The 13,918-nt window shown below is 45.7% G+C and overlaps 1 protein-coding gene across 14 annotated transcripts in view; it reads left to right on the forward strand.

Moving 5' to 3' along the window:
• BRSK2 (BR serine/threonine kinase 2) overlaps positions 1-13,918 on the forward strand; it is a 441,793-nt gene that overhangs the window by 413,270 nt on the left and 14,605 nt on the right. For all 14 annotated transcript variants that reach the window (XM_005307786.4, XM_005307784.4, XM_008164498.2 and 11 more), the window contains 3 exons: positions 3,931-4,054; positions 5,903-6,083; positions 7,430-7,519. In XM_005307786.4, the coding sequence (XP_005307843.1) occupies positions 3,931-4,054; positions 5,903-6,083; positions 7,430-7,519 (395 nt within the window). The remainder of the gene's footprint in view (positions 1-3,930; positions 4,055-5,902; positions 6,084-7,429; positions 7,520-13,918) is intronic.

The raw sequence follows: 13,918 nt of genomic DNA on the forward strand, positions 1-13,918 counted from the left end.
GTGTGCCTCTGGGAGGTGAACAGCACCATTTGTCATTTTAAATGTGCCTGGAAGGAAGGGGATAGTCCTGCTCTGGAGACTAGTAGGAGCTCTCCATGTGCCCTCTTCTGAACATATCAGAGGACGAGGCAGTAGACCACACGCGTCACGCTTCTCCCAGGATTGCCAAGTCTGTGTTTCAGTTAAAAAAAGCGTTATTGCCCTCTGAAACGGTGCCCACCACGCACAGTGTCTAAACCATGACCCCTCCCATCACCTAGAGAGGGCTTTCCGAGTATGTGAGGGCTCTGAAGACCAACTGCAGTGGGGGAACTGGGCCTCTCACCACTTGCTGGTCAAACAGCTCCTGATAGGTTTTAGAAAAAAGAAATAGTGAAAGGGTCTATAGCATGTGGGTCCATCGCAAGAGAGCTGAGAGGGAGAGTTTGGTGGGTTTGTTACTGAGAGACCAGGGAGAGAAGCGAACTATAAACAATGAGGGAAGAGGTGAAAGCCTCAGCCCTTGTTATTTAAAATGAGAATGGACAAAGCACTGGAAAAAATACTGTAACCTGGAGAAATAACCTTGCAGTCAGGCTAGGGGGTGGACTAGAAAGATGACCCTGGGATGTTAGGTCTTTTCCATTTCAAACTTCTACTGCTCTTAAAGCAACAAAAGTACAAGGCTCAGTTTTCACATGTGGGCATCCATTTGGTTGGTTTTACTCTGCAACTGAAGATCTCAAGTGCTTCCCCAGAAGAGTCCCTCTACCCCAAGCCCCACTTTGAGAAGGAGACTGGCAGAGAGGTGAGAGGATTATTACTGCCAATCCCTTTTGTGCTGCAGGGAGGAAGGGGAAGCTGGACTCCCAGTGCCAGATTTCGGGCCTGATTCTGGGAGATGCTAAGCATCTCCTTCAAGGTGCTGAGTGCCCTTGATTCTTAGGAGCTTCAGTTGGATTTCAGACCTTAAAGTGCAGTTCTGCTTTGAAAAATGCTGAAATACAAATGGCAGCTTTTTACTTGGCAGGTCTGTTCCGTGGTTATTTGCAGAGTCAGATCTGCTGAGTTGGCAGAGAGAAGTCAGTTGTACTGTTTTCTGATCCTGTGCGCTCTGCAGAGCCAACACAGCGATGGGGGAATCAGCTGGAGTCTATTCCATCTTGTGCATCACCAACAAATTTGTTTACTGAATTCCAATCAGTTACAGGCAGGAAAGTGTCGGAGGCGTCATTGAGGTCTTAAACTTGCCTAGTGCAAAGCCTTTATTCCTGGTGATAATTCATGAGAAGGAAAGAACTCAGCTGGACCCTGTGATCTCAGGCTGAGTTTGCAGGGTTAATGGCAAAACAACTCGTTATTGTATCTATAAACGGAGCCCTTTTTACCTGTAGTCATTGAGAGACTAGTAAATATAGGGACACACAAGGTGATTTTTTTAATGATTATTTTACACAGAAGAGCCGCATTTAAATATTTACACCTTGGCCCTCCCCAGAAGTGATGGATACAAGCCTAGGACAACCAGACAGTTTAAATGGATCACCAGGTGCAAACAGCTAATGAGCAAAAGGCCCTTGACATGCAGGGAGTGGTTGCCCCAGCTTTCCGGGGAGCCTACAGAGTTGTTCTGTCATTATGAGGCACATGACGGGGGGGTGGGATAGCTCAGTAGTTTGAGCATTGGCCTGCTAAACCCAGAGTTGTGAGTTCAATCCTTGAGGGGGCCATTTAGGGATCTGGGGCAAAATCAGTACTTGGTCCTGCTAGTGAAGGCAGGGGGCTGGATTCAATGACCTTTCAAGGTCCCTTCCAGTTCTAGGAGATGGGATATCTTTATTATGAGCTCATTAGTATGTAATTTCCTTTCATACTCTAACCCTAGCTTTGTAATGACCCATTTAAATGAGAGGCCCTTTCTCTTTACTGCTCTCTGTGGTAATCTTTGGCTCACTGACTTAGTTACAGCTGCCTATGAATATTTTAGGGAGTTATGGTTTTCCAACCCACTTTTACTGAGGAGGGCGATTTACCAAACTGCAAGTGAATCCTTTTGCACTCTGCTTTTGGTCACCTGGGGTAGATGGAAACAGAAGCTGATTAGCACTGAGCTGTCTTCCAGTTCTGATCTTTCCTCTGTGTGGATTAAATGGGCAATAAAATGACAGTGCTGTGATGCATGGAGCAATCCAGTAGTAAGGATTTCCAATCCAAAGTCCAGTTGATTTCAAGACTTTGTTCTCCATCCCAGATGTCAAGACTCCAAATGAGTTTTCCAGTGTGTTCCTCTCCCTCCTTAACGCAAGTCTGGCCCCAGGGAGCCTAGACCTAGCCAGTTCTGTTTACCCAGCGAAGCAGATCTTTATTCAGGTGCCTATTGCTGAGTTGTATTAATCCCGTCTCCAGATAGCTCTTTACCAGAAAGGCTTAAGGTTAGAGAAACTCTTCTCCTGTTATGTTGTGGAGCATTCTCCCAAGAGAAGTTGTGGAAGTCCATTGCTTGGCACACTGCAAACCAGACTTGACATGGTCACTATAAAATATTCTGCAGGGAATAATCCTGCATTGGCAGGAAGATGGACTCGGTGGACATCTTTTAATCTCTAATCTCTGTAGACAATCCATCCCTGGTGTAACTTGACTGATTCCAATGCAGTTTCCTCTGTGATTAATTTGACCCAACAATTCTATGGTTGTGTCACATGACTGAAGCAATCTTCCCCCTCCACCACACTTTCTATAGGGTCCACCTACTACTCTCAAACCCTGGCTAACCTCCCATTGATATAAATGACCCTGCATTTCTGCTGTAGTCCTTTTACTTTACTCGTGAATGTTGATGAAGCGGTGCTAGTGAAATCTCCGGAGTAGAAATACACATTTGATGATGCTGTCAGTATGAAAACAACAAAGTAATTTCATTTATGGTGGAATCAGCATTCAGTGCTTGAGGAAACAGCAGGTATTGGCCACTGTCTGTTAAAACCAAGAGTGGTGGTTTGTGTACTTTGATATCTCCCCCTTGATACTTGGTAAAATTCATCCTGGGCAGAAGGCCAGCACAAGGGCCATGCATTCCTTAGATTCCCTAAGTGGGATTTAAGTAATATATAAGCCTTGTGTTTAATGATATAATAAGATACGATGGGCGGGCCACGTAGCACGGTTCACGGACAATAGGTGGACGGCAATCATTACTGAGTGGTACCCGCGAGAACAGAAAAGACCACTGGTCGGCCTCCAAGAAGATGGGAAGATGACATTGTTAAACGTTTCGGACGAATGTGGAGAAGAAAGGCAAGAATGCGAGAAGAATAGCGGATATGTTGTGATCGGCGCAGTCTTAACGACAGCTGAAGACCGATCGATCCAGGTGATAAGCCTTGTGCTAGCCCTCTGCACAGGGTTGAATTTCACCTACGGACATGGCAGCTTGGAGGGTGAGTGAGACACCCAGAGCAATGTGGGTGTAATAAATATTGTGACCCCAGGAGGAGATTTTCAGGTTAGGAGCTTCACAACTTCTAGAAAACCTCAAGTGGGCTGAAACTGACCTGGAATGACCTCCAAAATCTCCAGAGTATCAGTGTCACTAGCACCCACCATGATGCCAGAAGACACAGGAAGAGCCTTGCAGGGGATCTCTGAGATCTGTACGCAGATTTTATATGCACTGTATAAAATGTCGTATTGATTAGTGTATTTGGTTAGAACTGCGACAGCGGCTCCTGGCTGTCCATTGCTGATCACACTGTGCTGCTGTAGCAAAACCACATGGTCCACAGTCTAGTGTCTGATTGAGTTACATCGCATCACCCATTGTAGCAGCATCACAGTGTGATGACAGCCCATCATCCTTGTGTCGTATGCATGTTTGTCCAAATGCCAGGTGTCTAAGAAATGCTTTTTCTGTTCTAAATCTACTCCTTCTTTCTTTTTTCTTCATGTCAGGCTTGCCAAAAAATCCTGGTTTGGTAACTTTATCAACCTGGAGAAAGAAGAACAGATCTTTGTGGTCATTAAAGATAAACCACTAAGCTCCATCAAGGCTGACATTGTGCACGCTTTCCTTTCGGTAAGTCAATCTGGCCCGTGCTATAGACTCCTCTCACTATTCAATTCCAAGGACATCCTAAATCCACATATTCTTGGACAGGGCTCCCACATCCTGGAATTCCTCCCCATTGTGTTCATTTCTGCAGCACATTCTTTGCTCATCTGTTTCCCACTTGAACCTGGCCTAATGAGGTACCAAATTTCCCAAGGGGACTTGCAAAGCGCTAAAATGAAAGTCTTCCATGGACCTGCCGATGCTTGGGGTTTAAATGCAGTCAGAGCTTAAAGTGCTGCTGCAGTGCCTAGAAAGTCAATTCCCTTAATCGACTATTCCATTAGATTTATGGCACATTATTTTTCCCTTCTCCTTCTGGGTCCCCCAGTGATCCTCGGGATGCTCCCTCCATCCCTTGCACCAGGAGGGGGAAATCTGTCTCACATGAGACTTTCTAGTCTTAATTTTAAATCTCCCCTGTACTTGGCAGACATAGAAGGCTCATTTTCTCCTAGGGCTGAAATATCTGTGGTTGGAGATGCTGACTGTCTGCACCTTAAAGTCTCCACACCTGGGATTTTGGGATTAGTGGGGGAGAGGGCATCCCTTCCTCCCAGACACAGAGACCCTCTTCTCTCCCACCCATAAGTACAAATGAAGAAAATAGAAATGAGAGTGAAATTGATTTGAGAGATTTTTTTGTTCTAAGGGAGTTAGGTACATTTTTTTTAATTTGAGATGGGGGTAGGGCTTAGTTTATTTTATATATTTTGCTATATGACATTGTTTTTCTGCAGAAAGGCACTAATTTTCAATCTCTATGATATACCTGCTGTAATGAATTCCATTCCATAGAGCAGTCAAGACCCCTGACCTTTTTTGCACACAGCACAGACCTGTAAGCATGGGGTATAACATAATAGTGAGCATCACCCACTGTAAGTGACCACACATTTATTTAAACTATGCCTCTCCCCTACATGAAGCCCATGAATTCAGCTCCGCATATGGGACTGGTATATTGGCTTTTAGTGCCCAGTAGTCACTGTGAATACCCCAGCTGCTCTCTCTCTCACAGCTAGCTTCCTAATTAAAGATAATGCAGCAACCTGCTAAATGAATCCCTAGGGCCAGATTTTCAGAAGAACACCGTTCCTAGTTAGGCACCCAGATAAGTGGCCAGCTTGCTAAGATTTATAGCATGTTGAGTGCCGAGCCTATTTGGAATTCTGGCCCTGACTGTCAATGCTGGGCACCTGAAAACCTTGCCTTGAACTGTTTTGAAACTCTGGCCCCAAGTGTGAAGATCTTAGGGGTACCCTAGAGATCACTCAAAGGTCTGTTTTCTACTAATAGGAGGCGGGGGGTAGTTAGGCTCTTCACAGGTAAGCAGTCCCTGTAGAGATCCCAGGTTCTGGTCCTGTTTATCTGTCCAGGTCAGCTATCGAGTATCCCTTTTCCTGGGCTCTCTTTGGTATCCTGCTTTGAATTTTCTACCCCTACCTGATATCATTTCTCACTGAGCTGTGAGGATCTACTGGAACTGATGCTCGGGAGATGTCAAAGGACCCACTATGCTCAGTTGTACAGCAGGGGGGGTTTCTAAGTATGTCAGGTACTTCACCAGTATGCACGCTTTAAACCTGGCTTGATCCGCAAAGTGCTATGCATTCCTGTGAGGTGCTGAGCGCCTCAACTCCCACTGATTTTACAAGAGGGCACAGCTCATTGCAAGGTTGAGCCCAAAGGCAGCAAAGCTTTCTCTCTCCAATGGCTGGGAAGGCCAAGCGAGAGAGAGAAAGAAAGAGAGATCTTCTTAAATAGAACTTTTGCCCTCTGACCATATCATCCCCTACTGCCACCCTGTTTCAGATTCCCAGCCTCAGTCACAGCGTCATCTCACAGACAAGTTTCCGTGCAGAGTACAAGTCCACGGGGGGTCCCGCTGTCTTCCAGAAGCCAGTGAAGTTCCAGGTGGACATAACATACACAGAAGGGGGCGAGGCACAGAAGGAGAATGGAATCTACTCAGTCACTTTCACGCTTTTATCAGGTAACCACGCAGTGGCTGCAGCCTGCGGGCAGGGTAGCATTCACCCTGCCAGTGGGGAGGCTGGAGCATGACGGCAGACATGGGAGCAGAGAAGATGAAAGCCTAGAACTCAGGAAGAGAGGGAGAACTTGGGAGAGGAGGGTGTAGGGAAGAGGAATGACAGTTTAGACATCCCGTGGTTTGGGCAGTGATGGGCATGCTGGGAGAGAAAGGGAAGGTCAATGGGAGCAACTACCGTCGAAGCAGATGCTGTCGTGGTCAGACAGACAGGTGTGCTAGAGTCACTGCTGCTCAATGCGTTGGACTTGAAATGCTCCAGCTGTCCTGCTTTATTGTTTCAGTATAAGGTGTGTCTCTGAGCAAGGCGCTGTGCGGCCACCCACAGGGCTTTTGCCCTTACCCAGAACATAAGCAACAGGGAAGCCACTCTGCTGTCTTAGCTGGCCGCCAGGCACACTGTGAGAGAGGCAGGCCAGTCTGGCTCAGAACTGCAGAACTAACCTGGATTCTCTTCTGGGTCCTCTCCTCCTCCCTCCACAGTCAGACCTTTACCCCTTCCCCAAAGGCTGTGAGTAAATTCCCTCCCCAAACAGGTCCTGTATCAAAGCGAGCCATCTCGATGGTGGCTGCACAAATCCAGGCTGTGCACCAATACCAGAGCCTCCCCTCCGCTCTAGGAATGGCTCGTGTCACCTTCCCCTCCTTTTGACACACACACTTGCTCCCCACAGACGAGCTGTCAAGTCTGAAGGAGGAGTCATTTCTGATTTTAAATCTTTGGGAGGAGGGGCAGGGGGACTAGACCTTCTGGAGATGTGGGCTGTGCAAATAGGTTTAGGCTATTGTGCACCACTAGGTTACAGATGGGCTTGGCATTGGTAGGATGGATACAATTATTGCCAGTGTCCAATCAACCCCCATTAGAATAGATTTTGAATGGATCTGGCAATAGGAACCTTTGGAGGAGGGAACTGCTGTAATTCCCACTGAGAATCTTGATTCTGGAGGGCAGGGGAACCGTCTGAGGGAGGAGATTAAAAAGAGAAAACAAACCTCACATTTAGAAAACCAGCCCCCAGGGCATTTCAGATACTAGGATGGGAAAGGAGCATCTAAGCTAGACTCTTCCATGGAGTCCTTCACGTCATAGCTCTAAAGTGGTGGTCATTCAGTAGCTCTTCAGTCACACACCAGCCCACAGACACACTATCAGTCTGATAATGGGGGAGGGGTGGAGATTGAAGGGAAGATGCTTGTTCTTCCTCCTCCTGTGTTATGCCCTGTGCCTTATGGGGGTATTCGGCTCCTGCTCTCTCACCGCTGTTTGCGTCTTTTCTCCCCTGCAGGTCCAAGCCGTCGCTTCAAGAGGGTAGTAGAAACCATTCAGGCACAGTTGCTAAGCACACATGACCAGCCTTCAGTGCAGCAGTTATCAGGTATGTTGTATTCACTGTTCAGTGCTTTGCTTCAGCCAGGACATGAAGGTGAAGTGCCTCTCGTGGGGGGGGGGTTGGGGGGAGAGAAAAGATGGGGGGGAGCACATCCCTCTGATTGCAACTAGAAACTAGCTTCATTCAGACAGAACAATAACTCTCCCCCCTCCATCCACCCTACTCCTGCCTTCAACACTCCATCTCCAATGTCCCAAGTGACTTCCCAAAGTGAGAAGCCCTTCCCACCTCCCACCCCAAGAGCCATCTGTACCCCCTCAAAGGAAGCAGAAGTTCCAGATTTTCTGTAGCTCCCAAATAACAGATTAAAGACCCCTCTAGAATGCTGTAGAACCCCCTATATCTACTCCTGGAATAAAGCTTGGAGCTGCCTTTAGCAAGAAGTTAAGAGCAAAGGCTTTCTGAGCATCAGAAGGTGGCTCCCAGCTATGGGTTGTGGTGTTAGACACCTGGCCCAGTTGATCTATTGGTGAAGCCTTCATAGTGTATTCAGGTTCTGCAGGATCTCAGCTTTCATTTTTTTAGAAAGCAAGTTTCTAGCTTCAATGTTTGTAAAAAAAAAAAAAAAAAATTCCAAATTCCAGTGTAATTAATGCAATGTCATCTTCCTGAGTCTGCAGTCAGCCTGAAATGGTCACTCAGAGGTGTGAACGCCCTCACTCCATTAAGCATCTTGGAGTGTTCACTCTAGAGCCTAAAGATGACACTTTAAAATGTCAGCATTACCTCTCATTGCTGATCATTTTAAGAGAATGGAACGGGGTAGAATGTGAGAGTTGAATCCCCTGGGAAGGTTGGGAATTGGGAGTTACTGCAGGAAAGGAAATGCAGTGGGAGAAACAGAGGAGACGCAGAGAAAGGAGGATGGGAAAGGAAGACAAGGAAAAGGCAGAAAGAATGGAGAGAATGTTCCCATTTGAATGATGCTGACTCCATTAAGTACTGAGCAAGTGAAAAATGTTAGTAATTGAAAGATCCATATAAGGGCCAAATCGTCTGCTTGACCTTTGTGTAAACCTGCCATTGCCATGAATGGGGGATTTGCTGTGGATTTAGGTGGGTATGGAGTCCTAAATTTATACCCTGGCCCATGGATTATAATTAAAAATGGACTTTGGCCCTCTTCAAGAATGGATTTGTTGCCCTTGCTCTAACAGTGTGGCAGGTGAGTGAATTAAATGTGGAGACAGTTCCAGCTGGGAGGGCTATAGAGAGAGTTTTTCACAAGACAGAAGTTGTCACTCAGTTTAGGACAGATATTTCCCACCTCTCCTCCTCCTGCCAGGATTGCCTAGCCTTTTTCCTGTAGATTTCTTCACCACCCAAGAGCCACTAAAGGAGATGGGAATGGCTGGACGTCTAGAGCTAGATTTGTTTTAGGTTAACTTACTCTCAGGGAACCAAGTGCTTTTTTATTTACTGTCCAGTCTTACGGCATTAAACCAGACACCAGAAAGAAATGAGACCTTTCCCTCACCCGACACCTTGTGTCCTGCCCTCTCTGGTGGGGTTGGGAGAGTTGGGTGATCAGAGAAGCATCCTGTGGTGGAGATCTGGCCAGTTGAGACTAGTTCTGCCATTCCTCCTGCTGTTTGACTAAAGGTCCCCTGTCCTTGCCACTAAAGGGAAGAAATCCCTTATCCTCAGCTGAGCAAACCCTATTAAAGAAATTCATGACCTCGCTAACCAGCACCATGCCCTGGCCCTCTGTGCTTCATCTACTGAGACTAGCTAGAAAGATTTAGACCCTATTTTTTCCAAGTGTTTAAAGCAGCCAGGATGTCCCTATTGGAGAGTCTTCTCAGTGACATGGAACAAATGGAACAAAATGCATTTGTCTGCCTGAGAGGTGAGGGAAAGCATTCAAGACAAACCATGCTATGGGAAATGGATCCAACATGCGGCCTTGTTCTCTCTCTCTCTCTCTCTCTCTCTCTCTCTCTCTCTCTCTCTCTCTCTCTCACACACACACACACACACACACACACACACACACACACACACACACACACACACACACACACACACACACACACACACACACCAAATTATAAATGCAGAATTTCTTTCCTCTATCCAAAGCTTCACCAGGGTATCTCTCTGGAGCAATGGAAACCCAGCCCGTTCCTTAACATCACCTCCATGTCACTGACAAGGGGGGATTATGAATACAAATCTAATGTACAACAGGAACAGAATGGGTGGGCTCTTGTAAGTAAGAATGAGAATCCCCTGCAGCAGGGCACAGGAAAGACTCCAAGTCAAACAGTCCTGCAGTCAAATATTCTGTTCAACAGGATGTGTGTGTTTCTCAATAAGGAGAAAAAGGATGCCCCTTGGAAAATTTAGACTGGCGTCTAGGGCCAGGAGAGAGGGAACATGCTAGGGGAAGGAGAAAAGAGGATTGTTTCCATTAAGATGGCAGCCAGCATCTGAAAGCTGGCAAGCCATGGAGCACATCTCCCCAGCTGTACTGGAGCGGGTGAACTGTGATAAGGGGAGGGGAGACAGAGAGAGCAGTGACAGGGTCAGTGTCCATCAGCTAGTCCAAAAGAGCTCTGGTGGGGCAGAAGAATTTGTCTTCTTGGGTGGCAGCCGTGACAGTCATGAAGTCACTTCCCAGAACCTACCATGGGATTAATCAACTCTCTCTGTGTGGAAAGCAAAGATAATTCTGCTTCCTTCCTCTCTTCCCAAAGCCCGCAGAGGACATGGGCAATTGTGTTCAGAATGCCTGTCCACGGGGCTTGGGGATGCTGTGGAGGCAGAGTGCTCAGCCAGAGAAGTGTTACCCAGCAGATCTGCAGGGAGCTATGCCCAGCCTTGCTCATTCAAAAGGATGGTTTGCCACAGGGTGGCGTCTTAGGGAGTATCAAGGGGAGGACATGACTGAGAAGGAGGAGAGAGTGAGACAGAGCTCGCCCATTCCCCACCCCCAGGAAACAAAACAGTTACCTTCCTCTCCCATGGCTTCAAAGAAGCTTAGAGTCTAATGATTGAGGCCAGCAAGACAGGGCTGCTGGTCTCATGCTGCTGGGGTGCTGGTCACTAGAGGGTCTGCCTGAACATTGTTAACACCCCGTGCTGGGCATTGTCAGCCTCTCCTGCCGCATGAATTTGTCCCCAGTGCTGCTCCTGTTACCAGGTTATTGAGATCCATTGTGCTTGGCCTCTGCAGCGCGGTGCGGTGGTTCACTTAGCTATGCCTGTCTCCCTACCAGCCCTGATCATTCCAGCAGTTTTATGCATGTTGGATAGCACCTTATTTCACTGGTAGTCCCATTGAAAACAATGGGACTCACGGCGTATGGTGCAGCTCAACTTGCTGCCACACACCTACCAACTATGAAGCCATGTCCCGTGACATCCAGGTCAGATGCCGTTATAGGTGGGACCATTGGAACAAAAATGTATAAAGTGAGAGAGGTGTGGGAGGATCAGTTACAACAGCTTTATTTTAGAGCAGGATTACCCATCACTGAAAGAGTCTCCAATGCCATCAGCATCAGTGAGGACTTGTAAGCTCATGATGCTGATGTTTATTCTCTCTCCTGACCCTCATTGATCCACCAAGTGACATGCCAGCCCACTAAACCAGCTGGCCTGGGTTTCAGAACAGGACTCACCTTTCTCTGTCTCTCATTTCCCTGAGCTCACATTAGCATTTGTAGATGTTGCAGTGTGTGTGTGTGTGTCTCTCTCTCTCTGGTATAAGTGGGTGTGTTTCTGTGTCACACCTCTGCACCCTCTGGTCTCACTCCCCAGGTAGTATCCTCCCTTCATACCCTCATTCTGCTTCTTGGGACTCACTTTGTTTATTCCCTCTCAGCAACTCTGAAGCAAGAAAATACATCCCTCCTCCCCCAAATTAAATACATAAATGAATGAAGTCCATAGTAGAAATTAAATTAATATAGTAAAAATCCATTCAACATCAGAAACAGAGTCCAGTTGGCCAATGTCAGTCCAAAACACTCCCTCAGGCAGTGTAGGGAATTAATGCCTGTATATTTCTAACTGCTGGGACACCAGCAACATCAATAAAGCCGTTATGCCCTGCCCTGCAAGGACCACTCTCTCCTGGTTTGAGAGAGAAGAATACCATCTCCCTGGGCATTCAGCCTTGATCCCACTCCACACACTGCTCCACCTGCCGTACTCAAACTTGACCTTGACAAGACCACCCTCTGCTGGAACAAAAGGATCCTCATGGGGGGGGGAAAGTCTCAGCTCTTTGCCTTTGTCTCCATCCAGTACAATCTCTGCTAAAGTATACTACACTTTCCTCCGGTGCATTCTTACAAAGGAATAATAAATACCGATGGTAAATGGAGAACTAACAGTGATCATTTCACTGTGCATCAGTTTTCCCCTCATTAGCATTTCCTTTCCTTCCTTAGGCTTGTTCCTGGAGACGGGAGTTCTCCACATACTCTTTTGTCCCATTTTCTGGGCAAACAGCATTGCATCTCTGCAGTAGACTTGCTGCTTCTTTGTTTACTTTTTTCTACTATATATCAGTTTTTAACTCTTTGGTAACTGATGATTTCAGAGCGTCTCAGTGTGGCAGCTGAAAATTCCAGCTCCCAACATCAGAGTTAACAACCAAATAGATGCCTACACACACACACACACACACACACTCAAAATAAAGCCTGTGTGGATGCTTTCTGCCATATCTCTCTACTTATATCCAGCATATACATATGCAGTCTCCTGTTGTACTGATATATGTACTGTGCAGAATAAATGATGCTTAGCTGACTGAAATAGCTTTATTAGTTTATAGGCTTTTATAGCTGTGCACTCACATTTTGCCCAGGAGCTGTAACAAACTGAAAGATTACCTAGGAAGATGGATATGAAATTTGCAACATCCAAATGTGAAAAAGGAATTGCAGATTTTCATCATCAGTCTAGAAAGACTGAGTAAATAACAACTGAGGAATTTACAAGGAAGTAATTCCACCACGGGGTACTGGTGAAGATCTAAACCATAAGAATGAAATTCAAGCATCCAGATCCTTGATGAGAGAACGATCTACTTCAGACAAGCACCCAAAAGCTGGGAAACATACTTGAACGACTTTGGAGCTGAGCAAGCTAATGGCAATCAAGGGCACTCAGCACCTTGCAGGAGATGCTCAGCACTTGGTAGGATCAGGTCCTTGATCTGGAAATCTCACAGCCACAGTTTCTTGCCTGATGTTTCCTGGATTAGCAGAAATCAGAAATACCCGGAAACCGGACTTTTTTGCAGGCAAATATAGGAAGTGCAGAAACCTATGAGAATGTGAAGAAAAAAGAAAAGAGTGAAAGTTAAGAGAACTTCATCAAAATAATAATAATAAAAAATAAGGTTCAGGGCTGCTCTGAATTTTGGTGCAAACCAGTTTATCCGTCTCCTCATGAAACACACTGGATTTGATTTATAACAGGGTCTTTGTTAAATCAGAAATCTGATTGACTGCAGGAGTCTCTGTGGTGTAAGGAATACCCAAGATCACCAGCACAGATACTATTTTTTAATTAACATCTATTGTACACTTTAAGAAGTGCAGTTACACGACACACCCACACTTCTCAGATAGCTGAAGACACTTGGAATTCAGCCTCATTTGCCTCACAAGCCATCTGAATCGTGCAGGCATCGGGGTCTGGATTATTATCCATGGACAGAAGACCAGCTGCGGACAGTTTGCTGGGTTGGTTTTCGTTAAATGTTCTATGGATACAAATGCTATTTTTAGGTTGTGAAACTTTTATCATCTAGAGTATTTATTAGAACAAAATTACAGTATGATAGAAATGGCTGAAACTCTTCAAACGGTTGTTATAAGGGAGACAGGGAAAGGATTTTTAGCCACTCCGTATTTAACTGATGCATTCTGGAAACTGTAGTTCAGAGGACATATGTGTGGTGTTCTTTAAAAAAAAACACCTGATAATGCATGAGGCAGACATCAGAACTAAATATGGTTTCCTATGCAGTTACAGGTACTATACAACATACAGAATGCAGGTACTCTAGTTTTGGATGAACATTTTTAAGAAACAAAATGAGTTATTTGTTTTTGCCCTCCAGATATTTTTCCATGCTCCTGTAATTCCAAGAGTTTTTGCATTTTTCCCTATCCATCACATACAGGTCTATAAGCTGCAATTAATAGTTTTGAAACAGAAATATTATATAATGCCTAAGATATTAAAGTTCAAATTGCATCCACAAGGCCACATCACATTTGTGTGTGTGTGTGTGTGTGGATTTGTCTTCTTGCATTCAAATCACTCAATTAATGTATTTACAGCAATTAAACAATTAGATGGATCTAAATCAGATTGCAAAACCATCTATGATAACTGACCACAAATGACTTTTAAAAA

This window comes from Chrysemys picta, chromosome 4 (assembly GCF_011386835.1).
Source record: "Chrysemys picta bellii isolate R12L10 chromosome 4, ASM1138683v2, whole genome shotgun sequence".
Lineage (NCBI taxonomy): Eukaryota > Metazoa > Chordata > Testudines > Emydidae > Chrysemys > Chrysemys picta.